Source organism: Myotis daubentonii, chromosome 6 (genome assembly GCF_963259705.1).
Source record: "Myotis daubentonii chromosome 6, mMyoDau2.1, whole genome shotgun sequence".
NCBI classification, from domain to species: domain Eukaryota; kingdom Metazoa; phylum Chordata; class Mammalia; order Chiroptera; family Vespertilionidae; genus Myotis; species Myotis daubentonii.
The window spans coordinates 18,078,237-18,099,679 of record NC_081845.1 but is presented as its reverse complement, the minus strand read 5'-3'; the positions used below and the strand labels follow the sequence as shown (position 1 = coordinate 18,099,679).

Genomic DNA, 21,443 nt, shown 5'->3' with positions numbered 1-21,443 from the left:
ATCAGTCACCACCTTCAGGACCATCTCCGGGACCAGCCAACACCCCGGGTTTCTTCCTACCTTAACTACTTATTGCCAAACAACCATGAGCTCCCAAATTCATTAGAATTATCCCACTCATGTGAAGGCTGTGCTCAACCGCCTGGCCAGCCTGCCTCTGTGGGCCTCCCACACCTACCTCTCTCTGGGCTTCTATTTCCACCAACAACATGGCTCTTGAGGGCGGGGCCGCTTCTTCCACGAGTTGGCAGAGAAGAAGCCGAGGGCACTGAGTGTCTCTTAAAGATGCAAAACCAGCGCGGTGGCCGCATTCTCTTCCAGGACGAGCTAAAGCCTCCCCAAGGTGAGTCGGCAAAACTCAGGGTGCCGTGGAAGCCGCCCTGGCCTTGGAGAGGACCCTGAACCAGGCCCTTGTGGAGCTGCAGGCCCTTGTGGAGCTGCCAGCCCTGGGTTCTGCCTGCGCAAACACTCAGCTCTGGGACTTCCTGCAGAACCACTTCCGGGGAGAGGAGGTGAAACTCATCAAGGAGATGGGTAACACCTGCCTCACCTCCACAGGCTGCCAGCCTCCAGGCTGGGCTGAGGAGTATCCTTTCGAAAGGCTCGCCCTCAAGCACCTTTGGAGCCCAGAGGCCTTTGAGGGCCCCCTCTGCATTCCCCTGGTGTCTGGCTTTTGCCTGAGCCTCTGCCAGAAACTACTAGCCATTCTTTTATTTTTTTTTTTATTTATTTTTATTGCTTAAAGTATTACAAAGGTTATTACATATGTGTCCATTTTATCCCCCAGCCCTAGACAGTCCCCTAGCCTCCCCTATCCCCCAGTGTCTTATGTCCATTGGTTATGCTTATATGCATGCATACAAGTCCTTTAGTTGATCTCTTACCCCCCTACCTCCTGCCCCCCAACCCTGAAGCCCTCTCCCATGCATTGGACCAAATGAAACAATAAAGCTTTTCGCAGCAAAAAAGCAAGAAAACAAAACAAAACAAAAACCAAATATTCCCCTATAATAGAAACTTGAGGCTGGATTCTGCCACTTATTAGTTTTGTGATACTATACATGTCACTTAATGTCTTTGAGCTTTATCTGTAAAATTGAGAATGGTAAAACTTGTTCTACACATTTCATAAGGGTATTGAAAAAATAAAATATATACAAACATAATGATATATTATCTAATCTAATAAAATAGAAACATGCAAATTGACTGCACCTCTGCTATGCCCCAAGCCATGCTCACCAGCCAATCAGAGCAACTATATGCAAATTAACCCAACCAAGATGGCGGCAGGCAGCCACGGAGCTGGAGCAAACAGGAGGCTTGGTTTCCCCGGTGATGGAGGAAGCCAAGCTTCCTGCCTGCCCTGGCGGGCTGTGGCCTCCGCTCAAGGCAACAAAGTTTCAATTATAGAAGATAAATAAATCCCAGATACCTGCTTCCAGCCAGCCTTCACTGGGAGCTTGGGTGGCTGGGGGCCGTGGCTAGCCTGCAAACAGACATCAGCCCCTCACCCAGGATGGCCACACCCTCATGGGGTGAGGATCCCTGTTGGGGGCCTTGGCCAGCCTGAAAACAGACATCAGCCCCTCACCCAGGATGGCCACACCCTCATGGGGTGAGGATCCCTGTTGGGGGCCTTGGCCAGCCTGAAAACAGCCATCAGCCCCTCACCCAGGCTGGCCAGGCACCCCAGTGGGGACCCCCACCCTGAAGGGGCTGTGGCCAGCCTGCAAACAGCCATAAGCCACTCACCCAGGCTGGCCAGACACCCCAGCGGGACCCCCACCCTGATCCGGGACACCCTTCAGGGCAAACCAGCCAGCCCCCACCCGTGCACCAGGCCTCTATCCTATATAATAAAAGGGTAATATGCAAATTGACCCTAACAGCAGAATGACTGGGAATGACTGGTCACTATAACACACACTGACCACCAAGGGGCAGACGCTCAATGCAGGAGCCGCCCCCTGGTGGTCAGTGTGCTCCCACAGGGGGAGCTCTGCTCAGACACAAGCAAGGCTGATGGCTGCCAGTACAGCGGTGGTGGTGGGAGCCTCTCCCACCTCCTCAGCAACACTAAGGGTATCTGACTGCAGCTTAGGCCTGCTTCCCGCTGGCAAGTGGACATCCCCCGAGGGCTCCCAGGCTGCCAGAGGGATGTCTGACTGCCAGCTTAGGCCCAATCCCCCGGGGAGCAGGCTTAAGCCAGCGGGTGGTCATCCCCCGAGGGGTCCCAGACTGCGAGAGGGCGCAGGCCAGGCTGAGGGACCCCCCCCCTCCAGTGCACAAATTTTTGTGTACTGGGCCTCTAGTTTTTAATAATGAGCATAATTATATCTCACCAACTCAGTGCCAGATTTGAACCTAATCATTTGTATTTGATGAGAGTATGGGTAACTGTTTTTGTTGTTGTTTTTATTGTGCCCTAACATGCATCATGTTCTCTTGGGTAATAGGTTATAGTAACTTTTTAAGATTTGGATCTCATAGAGTAATGAAATAAAGAGACTGTGAAATAAATCTTCATCAGTGTACAGATAATTCTCTTTGAAATGAGAATTGATTAAATAAGAGGTCAGATTGCCAGAAGACCCACAGGTCACTTCTCTGGAATGCTGGTCCTGAACCATTCATCTGTTCTATGGTGCCCAGTGTTGCAGAATGGCCACAGGAGTTGTTTCTACTCTTTGCTCCACTACAAAGTGGTGACTTCAATCAAGTAACTTCTCTGGATCTCTCTTTTCCTCTAACGTAATATGAGAGGATCATGCTGTATGCGTTATTCCCCAACATCTTACTATGAAAACACGTTGAACACCTAATCCACATGCATTCTTTCTCTAATATTTTCTACTTACTATGTGCCACCATCCAGTTATTAAAGCCAGAAATTTAGGAGCCTCCTCACCCCCACCTCCAACCACCCTTTCCTAGGGACTCTCCCTCCTTAATTAACAGCGCTAAACTTCCATTTCCTACCAGGACTAATGCTACCATAGAGTGACCTTTAAAAAACAATAGTTATGATCTAATCAGGCTCCTGCTTTAAAAACAGTTTAAAGGCTTCTCATTGCACTTCGCAAGTAATCACGTCTGTCAATGGGCCTGGTTTACTCTCTCACCCTCACTTTTTGTCTAAGGAACCACTAGCAGTTCACTCTGAGCTGCAGACAGAGAACTCTCCACGTTTAACCCTCCTCTGGCTTTCTCCTTTAGGAGTCTTATTGAAAAGCAGAGTGTAATGGGGAAAGCAGTGCTTTAGGTCAGAAGATCTGGGTATACACTTAGTTCCATCATGTCTGCCTACGTCATTTTGATCTGTTCCTTGGGTGATCTGAGCCTCCGTTTCTTCATTTATAAAATAATGATCAATGTATCATGAGATTGTTGTAAGGGTTACCTGAGCTGGCACATAAAAATACCTGATGCTTACCTTTCTTTACTCAAAACCCTTCACAAGTTAGCAACAATATATAGAAAAGAACAGGATCATGTTATTTTCAAAACGCTGAAGTCTGGCAACTGACATCTTGAAAGCTATCAATTGATGTTAGGAAAGGCCATCAACAGACTTCCATAAGAAATTCAAATAACTTGCCGATATGTGTTTGCCAAATTGGTGCTTTAGGTAGATGGGAGTGTATGGTCCATGTAGTGGTCAAGGGTTTAGCATAAAAGAAAGAACTCAAGGACACAGACAACAGTGTGGTGATTGTGGGGGTCGGGTGGACGTGGAAGAGATTATAGGGGGGATAAATGGCAATGGAAAAAAAAATAAAGAAAAAAAAGATTTGAAAGTGCTTGGGAGAGATGGACAAAAAATGCACTATTTTTAAACATAAAATATTTTAATGTTTGTTTGGTGAAAGTAATTCCACTTAATGAACTAGTGTAAAAGATCAACTTTAGAAATTAGTCAATGTGCTAAAAATGGAAATTAGCTCAGCCAAACTATGCCACTCCATTACAAGCTTTACCTAACAATGCCAACTACGTTTACAGTGCGCATAGCATACTTCCTATGATTGTCACAAACGTCATGCTAACTGATGACTCCGGTTCACTGGTCATAAATTTTCAGACAAGAAAATACTGGGAGGTCCAATAAATTCCAGTGTTTCCAGTCGATCTTCCTTCCACCTTCCGGCTTCATCCCCAGACTGTCTGGCATCTTTGTTTTCCAGAGAATAATCGGGTGTGCATTAGTCTCATTTGTAAACTAATTAATTTTTGAATTCTATTTAAACAAGTCTTGAAAAATGTTATACAGCTTATAAAGAGTATCTAACCGTTTTACTTTTTCTTGAGCCAAATATCTAATTCTGGCTCCTTATTTTCTTTCCTGAACCATTGTGACACGTTACAAGGATAGGTTTCATGAGTGTTTTGCTCACTTTTGTAATCCCAGCACATACTACATGTTCAATAAACAGCTGTTGAATGAACACATTTATGTTGTTTTAATTAGGGCTACATTTAGTTTCCATTTTTCCTAAGACTTTTCCCCTCAATGGAACTTACTTTTCACTTGTAAGCTTCCTGAAGACTTCCATGAGACTACAAAGAGAAACTTATGCTTTTTAATTCAAGTCCTAACTCCAACTTCTTGAACTGTTGACAACTACCTAAGGTTAGAGCAAGCTACAACAAGGAAAAGGAAAAGCTCTTTGATCTTACTGTTGGGGGGGGGGGGCTTTAAGATCAGTCTCCTTTCAAGTAAATAAAAGATTTTAGTCCCATTTTATAGTGGATGCAACTGAACCACAGACTAAATGATTTGTCTAAATCATATAGCAGAGTATTAATTAGAAATCAATTCACCTGCCTCCTACAGGGAGATTTCTTTATAGTCCAAATTCCAGAAGACCTAGATTCTAAAAAGGCAATTAGAAAGGTGTTATTCTCCTGCCATGACGTTTATGAAGTTTCCCTTTCGTCCCCCTTAAATCTTTTTTTATTTTCTTTGCTGAATCATGAACAAATACAGGATTCAGGTGGGACTCAACTGGAGACTCGGCGGTGAATGATTGTCATTGTATATTTGAAGCAAAAGTAAAATCCCATTATAGATATTTTAACCTCTTTAGTGTGACAATGATAACTAAAGGATGCACACCTGTTCTAGTCCAGTATCACAGCAATCATTAATACTGTAGAGTTAAGTAGGAATTCTGTCAGTGGAGTCTCTGATGCTTAAATCACTTAGCCGTACGATCCCCTAGTATGGAATAAGCAGCATAACAACATCAAGCACACTGAAAAACACACAAGTGAAACATGGTGAGCTTCTAGCCCTTGACACTGGAGAAGCAGCCTATTTTTTTTAAATACATTTTATTGATTTTTTACAGAGAGGAAGGGAGAGGGATAGAGAGTCCGAAACATTGATGAGAGAAAAACATCAATCAGCTGCCTCCTGCACATCCCCCACTAGGTATGCGCCTGCAACCAAGATACATGCCCTTGACCGGAATCGAACCTGGGACACTTGAGTCTAAAGGCCGACGCTCTATCCACTGAGCCAAACCGGTTAGGGCAAAGCAGCCTATTTTAATAAATGACATTTGATATTAGCATTAGAGCTCAGCCATCATCTCTTTTAATGGTTCTTGAATAAGGAGATAAAAACCAGACTTTACATCACATAGGATCTCAGATATATTACCTCATTTGGTGGGAATATGGAGAGATAGCTATGAACTGCATTTGAAATGCATGGTAATAAAAAGATCTGTAATTGCTTCTCACCATTTTTTGTTTGTTTTGTTTTGTTTGCTTTTTATTGATTTCAGAGAGGAAAGGAGAGGGAGAGAGAGATAGAAACACCAATGATGAGAGAGCATCATTGATCAGCTGCCTCCCTCCTGGAGCCTGCAACCCGGGCATGTGCCCTGACCAGGAATCGAACCGTGACCTCCTGGTTCATAGATTGATACTCAACCACTGAGCCACACTGGCCAGACTCTTCTAGCCGTTTTTAAACCACTACAACGCCAGGAGCAAACTTTTGCTATTTGCAATTTAAAGAAACTCATTCCCCCTACATTCTGTGCACATGAAAACATGTCAGCTCTGTAGTGGTAACTTAAAATACTATCTTGCAGTTCAAATTACATGCAGTTCAATGTAATTCTGGTCTTGATTCTTTTCCCCTTAGTCTTTTTTTCGGTGTACAGCATGGAATCTGGGCATCAGAGAGCATAAGGCCTGCTGTTGCAAACATTAGTAAGATCTATCATTTATGAACCGTTACTTACACGTTGTTTAATCTCTAATGGAAGGATTTCTCTAAATATTTATACCAGAACAGTTGTCAGAATGAATTCTGCAAAATTGCTGGCATACTCCCAGGAGCAGGGGGCTGGTGTGTGTGTGGGGGGGAGGGGAGATGGCTGGTCCCTGGTCATATCATATTAAGCAGCAACAGAATTTTAGGGAGCAGCTTGCTGGAATATCAAGGATTTGCATGAACAAAAAGGTACTTCAGTGTGAGGACCAGTTCAAGGAAAGTATCTGAACAGCCACTTTCGTTTATTGCTCTTATAAAAATGACTCTCCAATTTCCTCAGGTTTAAAGGGATCATTTAGGCTTCAGAGACCTAGTAAATAAATTGTCGCTGAGGAAAGAAGCCTGTTGAAGAAGTGTGAATGAGCACCAAACGCATTCTGTGCAATGGTCCTTAAGGTGCTCAGGAGACAGAAATACCTTGTTCCTTCCATGAGCTGCGGAGGGAGAGTCAGCCTGCAAGAGTGGGAAAGGAGAGGGCTGAAATCTGCCAAGATAAAGGCAACAGTGTTTTAGAAATTAGCTGGGCTATCTGTGTGTTTGTTTTTTCTTTGGAAGATTCTAAAATTACCACTGTTCAATTCGTCTGAGTAGTGGTTTAGAATTTGGGGAGTGGACGAGGAAGTGAGTTTGGGCTAGGAAGGGTGGAGAAAATGTCCTGCCCTGGAAAATCTTGGCAATTTTCATTTGAAATGTGTTATTTGATGAATGATAGCACTTCTGCCCCACAGCCAGTGATTTAAGTAGTTTGGTTAAAAAGTATTACATAAAGTTTCCTGGGATTGTAAACGCTCCACGTATAGTGTGGGCAATATATTAAGTTCAGGGGCAAATCGTTTACAATGAATTCCTGCAATGTGAGATGTCCACATGGGTGCTGAAAATGATAGTGGTAACCTAAAATGGTTTGGAGCGCCTGAAACTCCCCTTTATTCTTTCAGAAATTAAGTATTATTGAGGGATGGGCATGTAATGCCCACAAGTATGAAAACACACATGAATCAGGGCTGGGTCCTGGGCTCAGTGCCAAGTGGATGGCACATGCTATTGACTGTGCTAGGGACCAGGATGCATCCACATGGTCCTGCCGTAAGCCTACCTGGCTTCCAAGGGAATCCCACTGATCTGCGTTAAAAGGTTGGATCTAGCCTGGCCGCTGTATCTCAGTGGTTGAGCATTGACCCAGTACCAAGAGGCCACCAGTTTGATTCCAGTTCAGGGCACATACTAAGGTTGCGGGCTCGATCCCCTGTGGGGGTGTGCAGGAGGCAGCCAATTGACGATGTTTCTGTCTCATCAATATTTCTATCTCTCTATCCCTCTCCCTTCCTCTCTCTCTAAAAAATATCAATAAAAACATTTTTTTAAAAAAGGTTGGATCGACATCAAGTGCTAGACAAACTGGAAAGTTGGATGGACGTCTTAGAAATGTGCTATAGGAAAGAGAGACTGTCCCTTTTAAATTACGTTGGTCTTTGTGGAGGGGGCTGAGTTTCCATTTTGGAGATGGCATGAAATGAGTGGGTGAATTGAGGGCAGAGGGGCTGATGATACCACCTTTGGGCTTTATTTCTTGTTACCAAAAAGTAGTGCGGTTCTTTTAGACTTAGATCAACAAATTGGTCATAACTTGGAAAGCAAGACTGAGTTCTGTAAAAAACAAATACTTAGCTGCTCATTTATGTGCTCATTTAGTTTATGGCCAAGCAGCATTTGCCTATATCTTTTGTATTTCAAGGCAGAAACTACATGCCATCAAAAGGTAGTGAAATAAGTAAACACAGGTAACATTTGCTGCTACATTTCCAAAAATTAGGATTCTTCTATTCTTAGATTATCTCATGGTCAAACTCAAGACCAAAGAAAATCAAACATTTCCATTAGATTGGTAATATATTGACAGCAGGTCATTATAATTCTTTGGTGTGCACAAGGTCATGGTTTATTTTCCAGTATTACCTGGAGATTTCCAGTTGCTAGAGAAAGCTGGCCAGAAAGTGAATCTGACTGCCTGCCCATCAGTGGATTTAAAATAAGCAGTATCACCTATCCACATGCTTAAAAAGATCTAGTAGTCTAAGGCAGTGAGTTTCAACCTTTTCACCTTATGGAACACATAAAATAATTATTAAAATTCTTTAGCACACCAAATATATGTATATATATATATATATGTATATATATATATATATATATATATATATATATATAATTTTCCAATATGATAAAAAAACTAGGTGTCATTTTGATTCACTTACATCAGAGGGCTATTGTGTTGGCTGCTGTCATTTTTTAAATTTGACAATGTAAGGGAAAAGAGGTCAGTGCCCCTGACTAAATAGTCAGGTATTGCATGTTTTAAAAAATTTTGTGGCACACCAGTGTGCCTCTTGCAGCACACTGGTTGAAAATAGCTGGGCTAAGGTCATAGGAGTACTGAAATATGCTGAAGTCATCCTGAGTCATTAAGGAATGTGAAACTTACCACATTAACAATATGATCAGTGGGAGATCTGTGTCCTTGCTCCATTGAAAATCCATCACATGAAGTGACAGAGTCTCTATTTTGGGTATTTGAGGCAATGCCAATAATTTTAAAGGCAAACTTTCACTTAGGTTATTAAGTATATTTATGCTAACTTAATATTTGCCTGTAGAAAGATTTAAAATTAGAGCATTGCTTAGTTATTGATCATTTCTACTTAGCTCCTTATGGTACCATGTTTCAGCATGGTATTCTTTTCAGTATAAGAAATCGTAAGTTTATTGTTGGCCTTTTCCTAGCTCTAGAGATTTTAGAACTCCAGTCCTGGTGTATTATACTACTATGTTCTTATTTCCAAGGGTTAATTCAGTAATACTATATGTACATTGACCTTAGGATGTTTATAAGAGTCCCTTCCCTTCCCTTTCCATCCTAATCAGACACCTCTTTTACAAAGACAACTAAATTCCTTGGGTTCTTTTTATCTACTCAGGAAGGGAGGGGGAGAACTTGGAATGATGACAGCAGGAGTTCTGTACGTGTGTTTGTACTCAAGCACGCAGACAAGGTGGTTTATATGGTGATGGTGACATGAACTGTGTACGGATACCAGTGGCATATTTCCATCTCTTGCGTGCTTAGGGTGAATAACCTATTGAAGGGAAAACAAAAATTGGTGGAAAGCATTGTTTTCTGGTGGATTTTCTGCTCCTTATAACTCATGATTGTTCCCAATCCTCAGGGACAAGTAACGAGGTCTGACCACGTAGCAATGGCTCAAGTGTGCTGTGATGACCCTCCTCCGAGGAGCCTGGCTTTCCTCAGTCTAATTACTTTTGGCAAGTGTGGTTATTGGGATTTGGCCTGGTGACTCACTAGAACCCAAATTCTCCCAACAAGCCCCTTTAACAAGCAAAATTAAGTTTGACAGGAAGCCTAGACTTCCACCTCACTATCCATGGAGCTTTCTCTGGTTTGTGACAAGGTTTGAAAATCCTTCCTAGACTAGAAAAAACCAAGGAAGAGCACATTAGGAGAGAAAAAAATCAGTAAGTTCATGAATAAACAACCTACTACAAAACTTAACCCATTAAGAGAGTTAAAACTATGTTACTTATAGTAGTTTTACAATCACCAGTAGTCAATTTAAAGTTGGTCAGGGATTGTAGAAACTATTAAACAATGGGATGTTTATTTATTATTAGGCAGTTCTCTAACCATTATGTTTTCCTAAAAACAAAGAGGACTCTAGGGTACATTACCAGTCAGCAGGTATGACATAAAAACATTTGCTTATTAAGTAGCTTTGAAAACCCTTTGTGGCATGGCTGATACCCCATCTTTTATCCTATTTACTGCCTCGCTCACTCATGGTACATAGAGTTCAGCAGCAAGCACAGTCAGCCCAGATTACACCTCCCCCAGCAGCTGTATTCTTACTCAATGAAGTCCATAACTGTTCAACTCACTACGGTGCCCTACTGTGCGCCTTGGCTCTCTTTTCTTGGACTCTTTGGCTGAGACAGTTCTCTATCAGCTGGTCTTGTCTGCACTAGGCAGTGTCACAACTTTAACATTACTCTATTGATAAACAATATGGGATTATCTAACTGTTTTATATTTTAAACTATTACCTGTTCAAATGACATATATCTCATTTCTTATCACACTACGCAAGGCTTTTTCATCTATCTAACCCTCATGAATGGGCACTGTTTTCAACAGTTGCTCAGCAGTGATAGCCATTCTCAAATTAAGGATCCAACAGGACTATTTTAAAAAATACATATGTCCAGGCCCCAGCCCCAGAGCTTGCTCCGTTTGGTTGAGGGTGTAGTCTGGCATTGATTTGCCTTTTTTCTTTTTTTTTATTTAAAGATCCCCAGGTGATTTTCATTTGAAATCAGGATTGAAAATTACTGTACAAAGGCCCATAAAACAAAAATTCAGAGTGGAGGTTACTGTTAATGCTTATGGTAAAAGTAATATAAATAACAGATTTTATGAAGCACCATAAAGATAACTTTTCTGGATAACAAAAGCTAGTCAGTGAAATATCTATTGTGGTTGTAAATTACATAGACAGATTTTGATATTTAACTGAAAAATTATAGACTGTACCCACATCCTCATGCCTAAGTTAATCTTATCTTGGACATCCACACCGTAGATGGGAAGAATAATCTCAGAGCATTTCATATAAACTGTGCTAGCCTATTGTCCTAATGAAAAAAAAAATCAGCAACTTTTTATGTTTAAAATCATTAATAGGGCAGGTTTCAAGAAAGAGAGGAAAGGGTAAAGAAGAAAAAGAGCTAAGGGAGAGAATATCAGAATACCAGAAGCAAACTCTATAGTAAATGTTTGAAAAAACTTGTGGTTTGTCAAATGAGGAGGAAGAAATAATGAGCAAAGGGTGAGTAAGGGAAAGAAAAAGTAAGGTGAGGTTTGAGAAAATGCTTCCGTGATTGCTTCCATACCAATCCCAAGAGTTGAGGTGATGAGAAGAAATCCGGGGAGAACTTGGGCTTTAGAGTCAGCTGGGCTGGAATCCCAGGTCCACTACATCTTCATTGACTGATCTGGAGCAACTAACATGGGACATTGGCACCTTCCTTACAGGGTGAGTGTGTGGACTAAATGAGATAATATTTGCAAAAAAACATCAAGTTCAGGGTCGGGCCCTCACAGATAGTTAGAACACAGCAGCTATTTAAGTAATAGCCATTATCACAGCACTCGTTTCAAAAAGTAAATATAAATGTATTATATGCAGATAAAATGTATATTACAGTGGCTCTGAGAACTAGAAAGCTATAGCTGGCTATGAAGCATTTACACACACTTTGGCACAACATTTTTCTTCTTTCTCCTCAGCAAAATGTGACTGACACGCCTCTCCTGACATGACAGCCTGTGTGGAGATGACTGTGTTCATATCTGTGAGGTCCTTTTGCATGAGTGGAGAACATAGTAATGAGAAACTAGCTGTTCTTTTTCTTACCAGCTTATCAAGCATATGTTAAGAAAGCAGTGTTCTAAAACAAGCAGCTCACAAATTCTGTTATTTTATATTGTGTGGTGGCGGTTTGTGTTATGTGGTTATAAAATGGGGGCTGCTTACCACTTACTCTCCGGAATGTGCTTTGTATCGGGGTATAATTATAAATATGCTTACCAGCTAGTTTTCTGAGGACAATTTTTGGGAGTGACTAGAGTGCATTGCATTATTGTGTATTCATTTGAGAAATGGGTTTTAAGGTAACTGAATCCAATCCCATGCTCATGCCAAGGTCTCAGAAGAGAACTGTGAGAATAGATACACTAAGAAATATAACCTGCTTCTGATACAGAAGGTTCAAAGTGACTGGGAGACGAAAGAGAGGGTGTGGAGTGGAGTGGTTACTAGGGCTGGACAATTACTCGGTGGGGGTGTTGCAGCGGTAATCCACACACTGTGTGTATGGACTGGATTCCTTCCAGTTTCATCCCACCCTGAGATGCTCTTATTTTAAGAGTGCACTTTGTAGAGAAATGTACTTGGACATAGAATTGCACTGTTTTGAGTAGATGCTAGATCTAAATGGAATATTTTCAAAAAATCATGTTTACATCTTAAGAAAACTTGTCTTTTCTTTACCATAAAGTTTTTCAAGTTTCCTATGATCTGTGTCAAAGCAATATAGTCTCACATTTAATGCGACTTCCAAGTATGATCTTCAGTTCAAAGATTTGGCAAGTTCAAATTGCAGCTCACGATACCAGTGACCAGTCTCATTTAATACAGAGAGTCCCATATGTAAAAATGAGAAGCCATAGTTGAGAATAATATATTAGACTCTTTAAAACAAATGCATTAGTGTAATAAATCATATTTTGAAGCTACCAATAAGGGTGAGTCTTAATGTCAGCACTGCAAACACTTTTCATAAACAAGGCACCATTTGATTTTGTCTTGAGCATTCAACTATACCCTTTATGTGAGTGACTCCAAAATATTTATCTTCAGCCCCTGACACTCTCTGAAACTTTAATTTGGAGTTACTAAATGTTCAACTGGCCCTCAAGAAAGGTAACTCAAAAGAAAAATAAGTTTCTTACCACATATGCTTTTCCTACCTTCCCATCGATTGTTTTTCCATTCACACAGACCTGAGTCTTTATACTCCAAAGTTTAGTGCCAAATATGGTCCACTTCCTTTTTTCCTTAATATCCAACTTGTTTCCAAGACCTATGGATTTGTTCATAATATAAATTATGTGCTGTATGTGCTCTCTTGCTCAATCAGGAACGGTCATAGCACAGGGCCTTACTACCCTAAACCTGGGCCATTTAATTGCCACCTTCATCCTAGCACAGGCCCCTTCTGAAAGTCTGCCATTATAGGGAACTTCTAAAGCTTCTCTTAAGTTACGTTCCAAACCAGATCCCTATGACTATGAGCCAAAGGACAAGATGGACCTCCTGAAGACTGAGTGCACTGATTGGTGCCATGGCTAATGTTTTCAGGCACTAGAAATTGTGAAGGATGGGAAATATCATAATTAATTCATTATGGACTTTGATAAATTACTTATTAACTAATGTTTATATGATTAATTTACTTGTAGTAAATGAATATTTATATTTGCTTTCATTCTTAATCTTTATCTACTAAACTTAGTTGAATAAGACAGCTAAGTTTAAAACTATTTAACTCCCTAGTCTTGACTTATGCGTCTCATACCCAAAGACGAAAAGTTGAAGAGACTATAGGAATCACTTAGATCTAAATTTTTTAAAATATAATTTTTATTGATTTCAAAGGGGATGAGAGAGGGAGAGAGAGACAGAAACATCAATGATGAGAGAGAGTCACTGATTGGCTGCCTCCTGCACACCCCACACTGGGGATCTAGCCTGCAATCCAGGCATGTGCTCTGACCGGGAATTAAACTTTGACCTCCTGACCTCCTGGTTCATAAGTCGATGTTCAACCACTGAGCCCACGCCAGCCGGGCTAGATATAAATTTTTAACCACCATCTTATTTCACAGGTGAGGAACTGCAACTTAGTGTGGTAACCTTGACTAGGTTATCCAGATGTTAGGAGCAGTGCTGGATCTAGTCTGGTCTACTTCTCAGTCTCGTTTTCCTCACATACACTGAGGACTCTCCTCAATGGCTTCTTAGGCCTCCATCTCTATCATGAATTTGTGATGCTCGCTATTCATCAAATTCTTAAAGGTCAGATGGAACTTTAATAAGGTAGAGTTTTGAATGCTGGATTAGATTCTTGCATGAGGTATAAAGGCAGTTAAAAGCTCTAAAAGATATATTTAATTGGGTGATCATATCCTTTAGTACCAGTTTTCTTTGAGAAAATTCCAGAAACATGTTAGTGACAGCAGATGGTAACTTGGTTCCTTGTCAAGATTACAAATAAAGCAGAAATGCTCTCATCAGAGAAGAGGCACCTGTAACCATATTTTTAAAAATAAAATTTTGAAATTATGCAAATGTTTCACATGTAAAAAGAATTCAGGTAATTTGCCTAAAAGTTTCATGTTGTTGAAACACCTTTGGAGCATAAAATGGGATTACTTAGCACTCAATGGCACTGAGACAGTAAGCATGCTCGGCACTGCCACAATTCTTGAGAGTGGAACATCCTATGCTTTTCAATATTGCTGGATGAGTACTTACACAGAGTGTTAGCAGTATTCCTTAATGGGAAGGTCTGATGGGTAGAATTAAATAAGTAGAAAAAATGGGCAATGTCTTCTACAGATGTATATTTTAGACTAGAGGCCCGGTGCACGAAATTTGTGCACGGGGGCAGGAAGGGGTCCTCCGCCCAGCCTGCACCCTCTCGCAATCTGGGACCGTTGGCTTCTAACTGCTCGCCTGCCTGCCTGATAGCCCCTAACCACTTGCCTACCTATCTGATCACCCCTAACCACTCTACCTGTCTGCTGGATCACCCCTAACTGCTCGCCTGCCTGCCTGATTGTCCCTAGCTGCTCACCTGCCTGCCTGATCGCACCTAACCGCCTCTGCCTTGGCCCCTGCCGCGTGGCTTTGTCCAGAAGGTTGTTCGGCTGACCAGTCTAATTAGCATATTTTGCTTTTATTATTATAGGTTCTATATAATTTTTTTAAGGTATCATTGCAAAGTGTTTTAAATTTACTAGGTTGTCCATCAGACGGTAAATTTTAAGATAAGCTGATAATTTTCAACCTTAAAAAATTTTTTTCACAATTCCACATTATTCCTCAAAATCAAAAGCAAGGCAAAAAAAAAAAAAAAAACACACCCCACTATGTAATTTATGATTCAACACTTTTTCAAATGGTCATTCTCAAAAGAATGTGAGTGTACAAGGCACTGTTCAGAGAAGAAATAGTCCTAACCAAGTAAAACATATAATTTCAACACACTGTCTTGCATGATCCTTACCATGCTCTCAAACTGAATGATGTTTTTCTAACGGTAACCAAAGTTGATTCTTACATTTCATGAAACATAATACCCTCTCTGATGGCATTTCAAGAATTCACTACTTGGAAAAGGATTTTGGGGTGGGCGAAAGGGGAGTGAATAGTAAGGAAGTGGGAAGAGAGGTTAGCACAATGGGCAAAATGAAGCATTTGAATAGAGATAAAGAGGGAAAAGATGATTGAGTAAATCATTATAGGTAGTATAGTTTTATTTTTGATAGTTCATTCCAATAACGGCAGGAGGATAATTTGATCTTAACTCTACATGGGGTCTGGCAACTTCACATAGTATTCTATCAACATTACATAGAATTAGAGCACTATTACATTAAAAAAGATTTAACCATTTATATTTTAGAATTTAGTAGCAATTTAAAGATATCTGTTCAGATTCAAATAGTTTAAAGTGAGCCCAGCCGGCATTGCTCAGTGGTTGAGCGTCAACCTCTGAACTAGGAGGTCAAGGTTCTATTCCTGGTCAGGGCATATGCCCAGTTGCGGGCTTGATCCTAGTGCAGGGCATGCAGGAGGCAGCAAATTAATGATTCTCTCTCATCATCAATGTTTCTATCTCTCTCCCCCTCTCTGAAATCAATAAAAATATATTTTAAAAAATAGTCTAAAATGATCAGATGACTAATAAATTTGTTTTGTAGTAGTGTGGCAAGGGTCTCTCCATAATAACTTGAAAATCAATTTTAACTACATGTTGTAATTTCCATTCATAGCATTCTGGGGATCTAACTTGTAGAATATTAAATGCCAGGGAAATATTTAATGTAAATGAGTTAGCAAAACTTACCTACTTACAAATTGAAATACTGTTCATATTTCATGCTTAAAGTAATATAGACATGATGACATTAAATCAATTTCACACTCATTCTTATATTCTCAATTACTTTATGTAGAATAACTTGGGACTAAAAAGACAATGTTTAAAAATTATCACCCTTAATGTTCTTGGTAAAATCCTTCTGTTAAACTATAAAATAATTAATTTAATAGTTTAAATAATTATAAAATAATCTGATAGTCTAATGATGATTAAACTAGAATTCACAAAACTAAAAGTCTTTTGCATATATTTAGATGTCATTACTAAGAGTTTGAATTTGTGATTCACACAGATAGCACATGATATATTGCAGAATATACCTTCTCCAGCAAATTTTACTCAAGTCACCATCTATTAAATTTCTCTTAACAACAAGGTAGACTGTTAACAAAAGTAGACAGGTGAGAAAATGTATTGTAGCCAATATCCAAACCATACCTTCATTTAAAAGTAATATTACAAAATTCAGAACAAAATAAAATATTTTCCCACCTTATTGTTAACTTGTTATTTTCCAAGACTAGAGTGTAATCACCAAGAGTGCATCAGAATCTCAAAGAATGGCTCGACATCTGAAACAATGTCATGAGCAATAACCAGTATATTCCAATGAACCCGTTTTTATTTTATTACCATTAAAATATTCCCTTTGTATTCTTACTCCTTTATTTAAAACACCTTTATGAAAGATTCAAAAGCTTTATAGATTGTGCAATGGATACTTTGTAATTATTATGCATACAATGGCTTTTCAAATCTTGCATTTATCTGAAATCTAAAAAATTAAAATCCAATTAGTACATGGCATTACAAAAAAGAATACTACAGTGGCAACTGATGTTTCTAACAATAGTCTTCTGGCATAATATGATCCTGCAATTACTTCTGAATAACCAAATAATATTATATTATATTTAACAAGCTTCACTATTATTACTCGTTAGTTAATCCTTTGACATTGGGCATTAATGTATAATACATACAAATATCATTTCAAAAACTTCCAGTCAAGCAGAACAGCATATTCTCCAAACATATTGGATAAATGATGGTCTAGAGACCATAAGATTACTTAGCATGCCTGACATCTTCTCTCACACATGAATCAGCATATCATATAAATAGCAGGGGACAAGCTTCACTTACTAACTGTATAATTTTGTATAGCTTACTTAGCCTCTGTTTCTTGGGTTCAATCTCTGTGAAATGAGAATATTAATGCCCGCCTCTTTAGGTCAAGTGGTTATTTAGAAGCTCAAATGAATAATTCAAGTGAAAATGTGGAGCAAATAGTAAGGTATTGTGGTTATTATCATGGCAAATTTGACTATTAATTTTATTAGCAGATAACCTGGAATTCAGAAGCTGACTGTACTAAGTTGCAAAGGCTGAGTTGGAGAGAAATTAAAAGTTGAATTTCAGGTTCTTGATTGAGCATCCTAATGCTTACCTCTGAAAACATTGCTACCTGGGAATTTTTAAGTAACAATTTCATTGTTACTTAAAATAAATTCAATTTAGTCATCTCTAGGAACTGGATATGAATCCAAACAGGTGAAAACGTTATTGTGTATTTATCAACCTATAATTCAATATAGTATATATTTAAAAGTTCTGTGTGAAATGTCTCTTTTATAAGAGGAAACAATATCATTAGTTTGCAACAACATAGAGAGAAGGGTGTAGCAGTTGTGTGGGGAAAGGAGGGAAATGCCTGATATGGCTTCATTTGCTATATCTGAGGATTAACCATGGTTCCTTCAACTTGACATTTAACACTACAAATGAATATCTTTTTGTGCAAGACACTTTCTACTAAAATATTCAAAAGACCGTAAGTTCTTAGTTCAATGTTCTCTCATGTATTAAGAGTTTAAGGAAGTGAAGCTATTTAACTACAGTCTAGAAGGGACACTCTGAAACATTCACTGAAGTTGTCTCTTTGAAAAACAGGAGAGACCACTTTCTAAAATCCCTTTGACTGTTACCTTATTTTTCATTACAGAAAACCTTTCCTAGTCCTTGAGAAAAAGTCTCCATGTGTTTCTTTCAGAGATTTTTAAAGAAATGAATATGTGCACATGCAATTTGGCCTTGAGTTTCTGGACATTTAACAAAGTTCTCTCCTTCCCCACCACCCCTTCCTCATTCTCCAAAACAACAACAACAACAAACCCATTACTGCACCTGCCAAGAGAGTCTGGCGTGTCTCCTCGGAGGACGCAAGGGGTCGCCCCTCTCCCAGGATTGCACCAGCAAACCCAGCCGCCAAAGCAGACTGCAGGAGCATCCCCTGCTCTGGGAGCTCTCTCCGGGCCCCACTCCCACAGAATAATTGGAATTTCATCCCAGTCCCACCCACTCCCTCTCTCATCCCGCTACACAACCAGAGGGCGCCTTTGACTCGGCCTGGAGATGATTAAGGCAGAGAAGCAGTTTGCCTTTTGACTCCGCGATTCCTCCAGGGTCCTATCCTAGAGGTGCGCTCTCTGGGCAGCCTCCCTGGGCAGCGTCCCGCACCGCTGTCCTCGCCCAGGGAGGTGGGAACGGATGGACGGCCAACTTTCTTTACTGTCTCTTCCTTCAGACTCAGGGGCTCCGACACTGCAATCGGAGACACTTGACACACTGACACTCGGCTCCCGGTCCCCAGCCAGCCAGTGAGCGGCTTCTAGCCCCGTGGGTCCTCAGTGGGGTGGAGGGAGTGGACTTTGAGCTCCAGGTGGGCGCCGGCTGGAAGAGGGATTAGCAACTAGGAGGCTGTGCTGGTGCCGGGCATGGGCATCCTTCTTCCCATGGACCTGTGACTCAGATCCCCAGCTGGACACGAAGGAGAGGGGAGGAGCGGGAGGGGGCGCAGGCGCGAGCGCAGTGCTTGAGTGAAAGGATGGCTGGAGGAGTGAGGAGGAAGAGAAACCACCCAGGAGCCAAGAATAATAAATCGGATGCCCTGACACGTTCAGCTTAACTTAGGTCCTCCCGCCCCCTGCCACGCGATCCGAGGAGAGGCAGTGAGGCCGGGCCGGAGCCCCTGGAGCTCGGGCCCCGCCACGTTTCTAAAAGGCAGTTTTCAGGTGAATCAAACCTTGTCTGCTGGAGGCCAGCGGCACAAAGGCAGCTTTCAGGGGACCCTCCCGTCCAGGGGTAGGGCAGGGGCGAGCAGCGGCGGGGAAGCGATGACTAAATCTCCGTCTCACACAAGCCTGTGCTGTGTCCTCCGCGTAGCGCCCGCGCCGGTCCCGAGGAGCTAGGGGGGCTTTCCACGCGCGATCAAGAGCCGCCCAACGTCGTTGCCTCCCACGCCCAGGAAGTCCGAGGGGCCAAGGCAATAGCATCACCCTCTGTGCCCTCAAGGGCTCCGGGCGGTTTCTCCCTCCCTCTCCCCAGCAGCGCCCCCCCCACACTAAAGCCAGGGAAGACCCCCCTCCGACCCCCGCTCTGCTGTCCTCCAAGGGACTGCGCCCCAGGCACGGACGTTCGAGCGGCCGGCGCGCCGGGCTACCCAGGGGCAGGGAGAGGTGACATTCCCGGGTTTGTGCCCTCATCTCAGGAGGGCACCGCTTTCACACAGACCGGCCTGGATGGAGGTGCTCCGGGGGTGCCCGTTTCATCCCAGCGGGGACACGGTCTAAAGAAGCGCCCACAAGCCAACCTCCCAAGTCACGGAGTCAGGGTCAGAGACGGCGAGGAGGCGAGCTTGACTCTTTAGGGGGCACCCTACCCCCTGTACCTGTCTGCCCGCTTGAAAGGGGACCGGCTTGAAAGAGCCTGAGATGTTCATGTGTGACAGGCCAGGCTGAACCTGGAAACCGGCTCTGCACGGCGGTGCCGGGGTCCCCACAGCCCGGGGACTGGGGCTGCGAGCGGCTCCGAAGCGCGCGGACACGCGGACCCTGCGCGCCTCTCCAGCCTCGGGCTCCACTCGCGTGTGGCGAGGACAAGTGGCCGCGCAGACGTCCGCCCCCTCGCCCCCCGCTGCCCCGCGGGCTCTCAGCAGCCGATCGGCACGGGAGAGCCCAGCCAGGTCTCCCCACGCGGGGCGGCGACGCGAGGGGACCGGGCGCCAGGGCGAGCGCGCACCGCCCCTCGCGTCTCCTCGGGGGGCAGGGGCGTCCCTGGGATTCGGGGTCCCCGCCCGAGTCTCGAAAGGAAAGCGCGAATCCCTAGAGCTGGTCAAAGGAAAGACCCGACTTCTCCGCGAACCTGAAGTTCCCGGGGGCGGGAGAGCCCTGGGCACCCGGGATGCCCGGCTGCGGCTCGCGCGTGTCTGCGGGTCACGGGGGGATGCGGGGAGGAAGGAGTGAGCGACGCCGTCCCTCCCGGAGCCTGAACGGTTACCTCCGTCGGAGGCGTGGGGCGCAGGGCGGGAGGACCGCCGCGCCGGGTGCCGCTCCGCACCGGCCGGGCGACCCGACAGGTGAACGCGGCGGAGGGAGGGAGCAAAGGCGGAAAAGACCCCGCACTTACTTCTTCGCTGGCGCCTTCCGCGGGAGGCGTTTTGGCTGCCGATGTATTCCATAAAGTTCAAAATGATAAAAAACCAAGAAATCAGTCGCAAGTGCATAGTAACCCAGTGCTGTTTCCCTTCTTGTCCTCCTTTTTCTTTTGATTGGTAATTATGCTGAGTGTTTTAGGAAGATATGTAGGTGTTAGGCGTACAGAGAGCGGCGGACAACTTCTCCACTCGGATCCGATGGGCGTGCTGGGTTGGCCAGCGGAGCGGGGCGGGTGGAGAGGGAAACCAACTATTGTACTTTCAAGTGGTCCGAGCCCTGGACCGCGGCGGCTCCGCGAGGGTGGCTGTCAACGCCGAGGGTTCCGGGAGCAGCGGGCGGCCTCGCCGGGGCTGCCGCAGGTAGCATGGTGCGCGGCGGCGGCGGCCGCGGGCGGGATCCGAGCGGGCGGGCGGGCGGCGGCGGCGGCGGCCCCGGGGGCTCAGAGGTGGCGGAGGCAGAGGCCGAGGCCCCGGGAGCGTCGGGGAGCGAGCGCCGTCGGCACCGCGGCCATGGCCAAGGGACGGTGGAGAGACCCCGAGCTGCTTCTGCCTTTCGCGAGCAGGAGCCGCTCCAGTGGGGCTGGGCTGCCAGGAGAACCCCAGAGGGGAGGAGGGAGGGAGGGAGGGAAGGAGGGAGAGAGGGAGGGAGGGAGGGAAAGACGGGGCGAGGGAAGGGGAGGGGGCATGGCTGCGGGGGGCGGGGGGAGCTCGGGGGCGGGGAAGGAAACTGCTGGAGCAACAACCCTGAGCGACCTCAATAACTTTCAATTTCAAGAGGGAAAGAGGGAGCTGGAAAAGTACAGGCGTTGCGCTTTGGCAGAGGGACGGGAAGAGGCGCCTGAGGGGTCCCGGGTG

The 21,443-nt window shown here is 43.6% G+C and overlaps 1 protein-coding gene across 1 annotated transcript in view; it reads right to left on the bottom strand.

The window, feature by feature from the left end:
- The window catches only part of RSPO3 (R-spondin 3), an 87,926-nt gene extending 66,756 nt beyond the window's left edge, over window positions 1-21,170 (bottom strand). Inside the window, exon 1 of the mRNA XM_059700270.1 lies at window positions 20,561-21,170. Coding sequence (XP_059556253.1) covers window positions 20,561-20,657 — 97 coding nt within the window. The 5' untranslated portion in view covers window positions 20,658-21,170. The remainder of the gene's footprint in view (window positions 1-20,560) is intronic.
- Between the last annotated feature and the right edge of the window lie 273 nt (window positions 21,171-21,443).